Source organism: Aegilops tauschii, chromosome 3 (genome assembly GCF_002575655.3).
Source record: "Aegilops tauschii subsp. strangulata cultivar AL8/78 chromosome 3, Aet v6.0, whole genome shotgun sequence".
NCBI lineage: Eukaryota > Viridiplantae > Streptophyta > Magnoliopsida > Poales > Poaceae > Aegilops > Aegilops tauschii.
This window is the reverse complement of record NC_053037.3, coordinates 279,891,085-279,900,231: the sequence shown is the minus strand read 5'-3', so window position 1 is coordinate 279,900,231 and position 9,147 is coordinate 279,891,085. Positions and strand designations below refer to the sequence as shown.

At 46.7% G+C, this 9,147-nt stretch overlaps 1 protein-coding gene across 2 annotated transcripts; it reads right to left on the bottom strand.

Moving 5' to 3' along the window:
* Positions 1 to 220: 220 nt before the first annotated feature.
* LOC109738730 (probable protein phosphatase 2C 5) lies at positions 221 to 7,460 on the bottom strand. Of its 2 annotated transcripts, none has more exons than XM_020297815.4 (11): positions 6,957 to 7,460; positions 6,737 to 6,865; positions 5,976 to 6,078; positions 5,750 to 5,860; positions 4,742 to 4,821; positions 4,578 to 4,631; positions 1,227 to 1,343; positions 1,040 to 1,094; positions 904 to 936; positions 732 to 778; positions 221 to 600 (listed from the first exon to the last, which is right to left on the bottom strand). In XM_020297815.4, the coding sequence occupies exons 1-11, from the start codon at positions 7,274 to 7,276 to the stop codon at positions 474 to 476; spliced, it is 1,176 nt and encodes a 391-aa protein (XP_020153404.1). In that variant the 5' UTR covers positions 7,277 to 7,460; the 3' UTR covers positions 221 to 473. The 2 variants fall into 2 exon arrangements, with proteins under 2 accessions (XP_020153404.1, XP_020153403.1); XM_020297814.4 differs by having other exon boundaries at positions 5,750 to 5,863; positions 6,957 to 7,428.
* Positions 7,461 to 9,147: the final 1,687 nt, after the last annotated feature.

Sequence of the window (9,147 nt, the reverse complement as noted above, 5' to 3'; positions counted from 1 at the left end):
CCATCCATGTTCAGTAAAAGAACTCCATGGCCACCCGTTCCAACTGTATACATACCGTCTTGAACAGAGGTTGATATTCCGTTCAGTGTAGTGTCGACCACTTACAGAGACAGTGCATACAACCATGCTCATGCTATCACAAAATAAATTATCGTGCGGCAGAAATTTATAAGTGTCTCATTTTAGAAAGGAGCGATGGTATCAAATGTTGTCGGTCGCGTGCCAAATTTTAAGGTTTTATATCCCCCAATAAAACGGGAAAGAGAAAAGGAAAGTTTAGACGGGCGTCTCACAGGTCCCTATGGTAGTACGCTGCCAGATAGCAGCTGGAGCACAAGTTTTTCTTCTTCTTTTCATCAGTCCAGATACCACTGAACAGTTTAATCAGGAAACTAATTACCTATAAGGATATACATATATATTTGCAGCTGGAGCCGAAGATGTGAAAATGTCACCCCCGACCTTAACTAGGCCTATTGCAAAGTGAGAAGCGATGAAATCCAAATTCCTACTGATACAGCCCCTACAGTCGCAACTGCTTGACTTAGCTCCAACAACACGTTTGGCCTTGGAACGGGCAACTCCTGCCAGTTTGTCCTCCTGCCAGGAAAGAAAAAAAACAAATTGTAGGAATATAAGCCAAGAGATGGTCAATTAGGCTAGGCATGAAAGACCACGGATAACAAAATGGTATAAACAAATTTCATGTCAAAAGGTTTAAGAACCAGTACCCCAAGTCAGCTATGACTATGCTAATATTGTCTTGTGACCGCCGATCCTGTAATCATTTTTTTTAAAGGAAAATCAGAACATAGTTTATTGTAATGAGGTTTAATAAACGCCGAATATAAAGGTGGAAAGGAAACAATGAATGGAAGATATGAAGGTGGCAAACAACAATACCAGAGCTTTCTCCCCAAGCGCCTCACAGGCCCGCTACAAACAACCAAATGAGAAATAAGCAAGCATACAAAAATGTACTGTACTGTAAAAGGCATATAGTGAGTATCATTTATTTAAGCAGAGAGAGACTGCATACCTGGACATCTCCATGTTGACATAGTTGATCTCTGACAAAAGCTACAGCTTCAGTGCTGCAGAATACAGTCAGCTATATTGGTCATTATGTTAAACAGATAACTAAAGCTCTTTACGAGGTTGAAAAAATGACAAACTCAAGGCTGTACAACTAAAAACATGGAGAACAAAAAATGTCGTGGATTTACCTTTTAATGTAATCCCAAAGACCATCGGTTGCTACCAAAACAAATTCCACATCCGGTCCAAGCTCCACCAGAGATACGTCAGGTGAAGAGATTATTAGATCCCCTTTAAAATTTATTCTGCACATAAGAGGTTGCATAATCAAAAAAAGTTAAAGTACAGTACACCATCTACCAAAAGTGCTGTAAACCACAGTAGGCTCAGCTTTGGCGACATGATATTTCATGGCAAGAGTTATGGTTGGAACTATAATATTCACCATCTAACATGGTAATGTTATCTGTGTAATTTGTTGTAGGATATTAAGGTACACAATTGGACATGTCGTTTCTTATTATACCAGTCATCTCATACTGTGCAGTAGCAACCAAAACCATGTACAGAAGCTGGATAAACATTAAATGTGTGGGAATAAGCAGATAATTATTGAGACTATATAATTCAGGATAGTTTTCAACCATAATAATGGAAAAATTTCATCAAATCCCTGATCATAAAATGATCATTCCAGTTATAACAAGAACTCAAGGTACAGATAAAATATTTTATCAAATCAAAAAAAGAGTGTTTCAACAGAAAGCTTACTCTCCTCAGGTAAGCAAATCATTTGTGGTCCGACAAACAATGAGCTATTATAAAATCTCATGCAAACCTTTAAGCAAGAGTTTTTTTTATTGAAACTTCAAGAAAGAGGTTGTGAACAATGAGCCGTATAGAAGCGAAAAAAAAACCCAAGCAAACCTGCCAAATTTTGGAAACACTACATTTCATCCACCAGGAAAAGAAAAAAAAAGAAAAGAGAGCACAGTTATATTTGTCAACAGTGGAGAAAAATGGAAGGTCGCTGGAAAGTAGCTGCACTTAATAGATACGGATTCAACTGCTAATTAGCAACTACCATCAAGCATGGTAGAGAGAGGTTTTGAATAATGAGCAGTTACATGTTCAAGATAGACGCCAAAAAAAATTCCAAGCAAATCTGCCAAATTATGGAAACACTAGATTTCATCCACCAGGAAAAAAATGAAAAGGGAGCACAGTTATATTTGTCAACAGTGGAGAAAAATGGAAGGTGTTAGAGTACGTAATGAGCTTAATGGGCCCATTAGTCTTAGGGTTAATTAGAGATAAGGGTCGCTTGCTTAGGGGTCAAGTAAGCCTTGCTTGGGAGTCAAGTAAACCTCTCTATATAAAGAGAGGAGATGTATCAATCTAATCAAGCAAGAATTAAGAAGGAAATCCCTTCCCTCTTGCCCGGCCGTGGGCAAAAAGGCCCCCGGCCGGCCCTCTCGCGCCCTCCTTCTAGCAGCGCCATAACAATTTGGTATCAGGTAGCTCAGTTCTGATCATGTCTTCGCCGCCGCCCACCCCGTCGCTTCCGCTGCCGACCGTCACCACCACGCCGCTGGCCATCTACACCGCGCCGCTCCCCTCCCCGTCCGCGCCGCTGGTCGCATCCTCCGGCGCCGCCACCGCCCAGATGCCAGCGCCCTCCACCGCACCACCGGCCACCGCCTACACCCCGGAGGAGATCACCTGGGTCCTCAACGACCTCGTCACAGCCGTCCAGGGGATCCGGCTGTACCTGGCCAGCCCCTACGAGCCGCCGCCTCCCCTGCCGCCGACCGCCGCCACCGGGCCGCCGGCCCTGCTGTGGTACTCGCCGCATCCAGGGGCCTCCGCGGCGTTCGCTGGGACGCTGCAGCCCCAGCTGCAGCTGCCGCCGCCGCCCCACAGTGGCCGCAGTGGCCGGCGCCGGCTCCCGCCGCGCCTCTAGCGCCCATCGCCGCCCCCGCGCCGCTGTGGCTGCCGTGGCAGCCGCCGCACCAGGCGGCCTTCGCCGCGCTCACCGGGCCACTGCAGCTGCCATCCATCGCCACCACCGCCCAGCCCTGGCTGCAGTGGCAGCCGCCGCTCCTGGCGGCCTCCGCGCCCAGCGCTCCGCCGCAGCAGCCGCTGCCCGGTGCGCCACCGCAGCAGCCACCGCCGGTCGGCTCCGGTCCCGCATCGACCGCACCGGCGGGAGTCCCACTTCACCAAGTCCAGTCCCCGCCGTCACCGTTTTCGTCTTGGATCGCTACCCGCCACGTGTCGGCGGCGGTGAGGCTGCAGGCCGCTGCGCGCGGCCTCCTAGCGCGTCGGCGTGTGCGGGAGATGCGTGGTCTGCAGCTGCCGCTCCTCCAAGTTGCCCTTCGCTGCGCAAAGGACCTCGATCTCATCCGCTGCGTCGGGGATCTTGGGCATGCGGTTTCCCCCACGGGCAGCTGGCATGCTGTTTTCCCCGCGGGCAACGACCTCAAAGTCTGCGACATCGGCGGTTGGGGGGGCGCACCCCTCCTCGTCATTCTCCATCGCAAGCCCTCCACTCTTCCCTGTGCGGTGCAAACCAACAGCCGTCCGGCAGGGAGAAGGCATGGTGTCACCGACAGCAGCGCACCGCGTAGCACCACTGCATTCCGCCACCGGCCGCCGCGAGGGCGCCTCTGCTGGTCACTCTTGCGACCACTTCCAGGTGGTCATACACATGCACTCCTTTTGTCCAGGTGGTGTCCATGGGATCCAGGTGGCTGTACACGTGCACGTCCGACGTGCGGATGGTGTCCACTTTTGTTAAGGGGTCCAAAATAAAGCGTCCCAGTCCATTTCAGGTTGAGAATAATAAAACAAGCCGAGATGTAAAAGGCTTGTTTTTAGGTGTTAGGTTTTTGTTGCGTCGAGTCATGGTTATAAGTTGGTTAGGCTGCAGCTCGAGGACAAGCTGCATGTCCAGGTGGGGTGTAGTGTTAGAGTACGTAATGGGCCTAATGGGCCCATTAGTCTTAGGGTTAATTAGAGATAAGGGTCGCTTGCTTAGGGGTCAAGTAAGCCTTGCTTGGGAGTCAAGTAAACCTCTCTATATAAAGAGAGGAGATGTATCAATCTAATCAAGCAAGAATTAAGAAGGAAATCCCGTCCCTCTTGCCCGGCCGTGGGCAAAAAGGCCCCCGGCCGGCCCTCTCGCGCCCTCCTTCTAGCAGCGCCATAACAGAAGGTCTTTGAAAGTAGGTGCACTTAATAGATACGGATTCAACTGCTAGTCCCCCCCATTAGAGATGAAACCGGTATACAGAGGTTTCAGTTTTGCATGAAAGTAGAAACTACTGAAAGAGCGTGTTTTTGGACATATTCCACCGAAAAAAGTTTTGGCACATAATTGAAAGCAAAAACACTCCTAAAACAAATAGCCTTATTGTTACAGAAAAGCCTGACTTGATTTGTTTGAGAGAATTTAATTTATTGATACAAAAACAAGGAAATGAAAACACAGGCAGTTAAGAAAATAACATAGAACATAACTTTATTCAGCGCTATACCGTGAAACGAATTTTTCAGTCCATCTTCCTTCTTTAACTCCTTTTACTAGCATCCTGCATAACTCCACGAGATGTTAAAAATAGCAGGAATGTTATTTGGGAATAATGTGACAAATGGAATGCTTAATTGTGTGTAAAAAGAGCAGGGAGTAGAAGAGACGAACTCATTCTTCCGTGTTTTAAATCTTATGTCTCCAAAAGCACGAGATACAGAAATGTCTCCACATACGCGTCCATCACGAATCTATGAAATAATGTTCGAGTTTGTTAAAACAAGACTCACCACAAGTGTGAGACTAGCATGTTGAAGGTTTTAGGCACTGATTAGAGAGAGCTCAGCATATGAAACTAAACACAGTATGGCTGCTTAATACTAAAAAATTGAGTATCTGTAAAGCAACATAAAGATGACACCCAAGTGAAAGAGAACATGGCAGTTATTGCAATATTTAGTTCTTACGGAAGCAGGATGACTTAATCTATGATCATTAACTTAGAATGCGAAGGCACTCAGCGGTACAACCAGGAAACAGATGCAAGGACCCCAAATGAATCAAACAATACACAAATATTTATAAGAGGGGCAAAACTATAGCAATATTGACTATTTTTGTTGGAATATCAAGGACATGCATATGCAAGTATTATCCAATGGAAAAAGTAGAATGTTGTAGAAGAAATCATGCTGCAAATTAATGGCATGATTTGTCGGAGACCAAGCCTGTGGCAACTAGCATTCGTTAGCCATGTGGTCTATCTATTGTAGACGTAACTTCTCGATAAAGGCTACTCTAAAAAAAAACAACTTCTTGAAAAAATCTCTCAAACTTGCAGTGTACCCCTAAACCACAAACATGCAGCTGCCAACAAAATGTAGGAGTTTCCTAGATGTGCTAGATTTTCAGCAGGACTTTTGTGTTGATTGTTGCCCATATACGGTAAACAGATAACGATTTATATGACAAAAGGAGCATGTTTATTTGTGTGTGGGAGTAAAGAATTAAGAGAATGTCATGGTAAGCGGCCCATATTCACAGAGCATCCTGATACTTTTAAGGGTACAACTACAGTAGTTCATCAGAGGCCACGAGACTTGCCCTTCCATTATGTAAAATTAGAACCAGGTAGTTCAGGTAAGGCAATTCAGCAGAACTATGGAAGAGGAAACACACCCATCCACCTGCTGCCCTAATCCGCTTGACCTCTTCAAGGGATGTTTTGTTGTTCCCGTATGGTCGATGAAAATTTGTCAGAGACTGAGGTCTTCCACCACGCGATATGACCTGCTAATCAAAATCGTCGGCCATCTTATTATCACCAACCAACAAAAAGTTTTCAGACAATTAAACGTCAAGCTAGAATAAAGTTTGAATGTCACATTGCTAAAAATGCTACTACCAAGCAGGAGTCGCCAATGTGCGAGACAACAAGGACATCGTTCCTCAGAAACAAGGCCGTGGCCGTGGCACCAGAGTCGTCTTCCTTATCCATTTGCTGAAGCCTATGAAGAAGGAACAACGAAGCTTGTAAAATGTCAGAACTGAAAACTTCCATAGCTATGTAAGAAACTGGACAAGGAAGCCTCCGAAACACAGCTATGCAAGGAAATGAGAGAATTCCCTACATGCCACTGGTAAGTAGATCAATTCCCTCTAGACCACATACAAAGACATGCCAATGGATAACAGTTTTGAATCCCCTTCATGCTGTTGTGTTATCCTCCGTTTAGAAGAGCTCTGTTAAGTCACATAAAAGTTGCTGTTTTCCCAAAAACATATAATTAAAAAAAAAAACTTTGATGAGAAGTCGTTGCTCGAAGAAATGAAAAAAAGAAAACGTCCACTATGAATATGGCATAGCACGATAAAAGTGGTATAGAGAGAACTATTGTATGCTTAGCATATCATGGAGGGAACTGCATCAAATCTGCAATGCAGGAGCAAAATGGTCTTTTCACACATAATGGAGCCTGTACTAACAAGTAGTTTATGGAATGGCATGAAGGGAAGTAGGAAACTCAAGCACCTTTTACTCATAAAACTATTATCCAGTGGCATGTTTTCTTTACGGAAAAAAAAACATAGTGAACTGATCTTCCTGTCAGTGGCATGCGGGGACTGTGTCCATTAAAATGGGTAAATGATCCTACAGAGCCTGACCAGGTGGAGAGGTTGGCGTCCATGGTGGCAAAGGCACGCCTGATCGAGTCCGTGATGGCCTCGAGATTCTTGGTGTTAAGCACCGCGCCCCCGTCCAACGCGGCTGCGCATTCCTTGAACAACTCGTCCCTGCAACATACCAAAAAAAAAAATTCGGGTCAAGTGGCCGTGAAACGTGCGACACCGCAGCTCAAGAAAGAGATGATCGGTGCGTGCGTACCTCAGGAACTGGACGGTGGAGAAACCGGCGTGGCCGTCGAGGACGGCGGCGAAGGAGAAGCCGTGGAGGAGGGAGTCAGGGCGGAGGACGACCTCGTCCTCCATCTCCTCGCGAGCTCCCTGCAGCTTGGCGCTGCCCCACCGGATGGCCTCCAGCTCCGACGACGACGAGGAGCCCGCCGCCACGCTTCCCGACGCCGTCACTTGGCATCGCGCAGCGGAGGCAGCAACCCGGACGCAGCACCGGAGGGATCCGGCGCCGGCGCCGGCGGAGTGGGCGGCGAGGGGCAGCCGCGGAACACGCGGGCTCAGCAGCGCCATACTAGTGGTGTGATATTTTTATTTTCTTTCTCGAGATATACTTATTCGATTGAGAAATTATTCCTCGCGTTCGATTTTCTCCTCTCTCTCTCTCATGGAGTTTGGATTTGGACTTTGGAGGGATAAGAGGCGAGCGGCACCGTGGATTCCCCGGCGAATAGCGTCCGCGGCTGACGCTCTCTTGGCCTCTTGGGTGGTCAGGTCGCTAGCTGCTTAATATTTTGCTTATTTCAAAGATAAATAATCTTTTTTAGAGAAAAGCCACTGTGCCCGACTTTTGTAAATAAAGCCACAGATAAAGTTCTTTTTTTGCAAATAAATTCTTGTGCGACACTGCAAATATGCAGGGGGCTGATCCAAGCCAAAGAACAGTACCGCTCTAAAAACTCAAAGTTTACAATCAAGTTCAAAAACATCTAAAGAGCCCGGGGGGCTGATCCAAGCAAAACAACAGTACCGCATTCAGATCTACTGAAATTTGCCATAAAATGACTATATTTATTTTGACTACGGCCAATATGAGTAATACAATAATCTCGTTCCTCCATGCTTCTTTTGATATCCTCGACCGAAAAAACGTACGTCGATTTGTTGCCTTCTCTACTATTGATCATCATGACCGCCTCAAGGCGATCGCTTTCAATATCCAGTTGCAAGGAACACAAAGTTAGAGCATCCACTACTAGACTTGGCAAATCTGACATCCTATACTCCCGCGAGCGTCGGACGGCTCCTCATTTAGCATGTCAGGCAGCCACACACCCCAAATCCAAACCCTCAAACTCATGCACATTCATGCAAGTCCATCATACACGTGAATGTCACACGTAACTAAACATTTGTTGGTAGCAAAAATACATCGTTCGAACAAAAAAACGAGGTAACTGTGCTCATGCTACAAAAACTTGACAGGTTGGTTCACTTTCTTACAAGAACTTACAAAATCTACAACGAAGGTACAATAACTTGCCCTGGACGTGCACTTGAGGTACAAATCGCTCAAGTGCTGACACATGCCAGCGGGTCAAAGTGCATGGCCTGAGCTACTCGGATTCTTCGCAAAATGCCCCTGCAACCTTGGGCACCATAGACACCTAATTTAGGACAGTAAAATTGGCCTAATCACAGTCATCTCACACAATTAGTGTTTCTGGCTATCAATTTTTCTGATTTTACCGGCCAGAGCCACTCACGCGTGGCATGTATCTCAGTGCCTCATGAGGCCGACGATGGGTACAAGAGGGAGGGCCATCAATACGATGACGTTGGTCCGTCCAACTCCGTTGCTGCGAGGGCGTCTAGGTTCCCGTAGTCGCGAGGCCAGCGTCAACGAGTCGGCTAGCGTGGCACCCAACAAATGGGGCAATGGGTTGGCGACTTTATGGTTTTTCTAATACTATTAATGACGTATCTTGCCTCTCTATGTTTTGTCCAATATTCATTGTTTATCGCATACACTATCCTTTTGAGTTTGTACATGTGTTGTTGCAGGTTGCTGATGATAATGAGTCATCAAATGGGTTTGCCAATATGTTTAGCCCGGAGCATTAGTAATTGAGTTAGTACTACTAGTAACTTTGCAATAATACATGGACAAGCAAAGAAGGACAATGTATGCGATAAAACAATAGAAAAGGGGCAAACTATAGAGGCAGCGTAGCTCATTATCAGTATTGGCAGACTATAGAGTCACCTCGTTACCTCATTTGTTGGGCGCCACGTGAGGCGCCAAACCATATAGAGGCAACTTACCTCGTCGGCCATGTGAGGCGCCGAGATACAAGCTACGCGCGAGCGGCCTTTTGGCTTGGGGCCGCCGCGGTGGTGGGCACCCCTGGAGGGTTCAAGGCCATCGTCCGGGTGCACACAAC

What these genes read in the sequence shown, in the direction of transcription:
- LOC109738730 (XM_020297814.4), bottom strand. Translation starts at nt 7,276, where the DNA reads ATGGCGCTGCTGAGCCCGCGTGTTCCGCGGCTGCCCCTCGCCGCCCAC. An exon ending in TCCACCGTCCAGTTCCTGAG is followed by an intron (nt 6,866 to 6,956) that starts GTACGCACGCAC and finishes GGTATGTTGCAG; the next exon opens with GGACGAGTTGTTCAAGGAAT. An exon ending in ATAGTCATAGCTGACTTGGG is followed by an intron (nt 601 to 731) that starts GTACTGGTTCTT and finishes CTTTCCTGGCAG; the next exon opens with GAGGACAAACTGGCAGGAGT.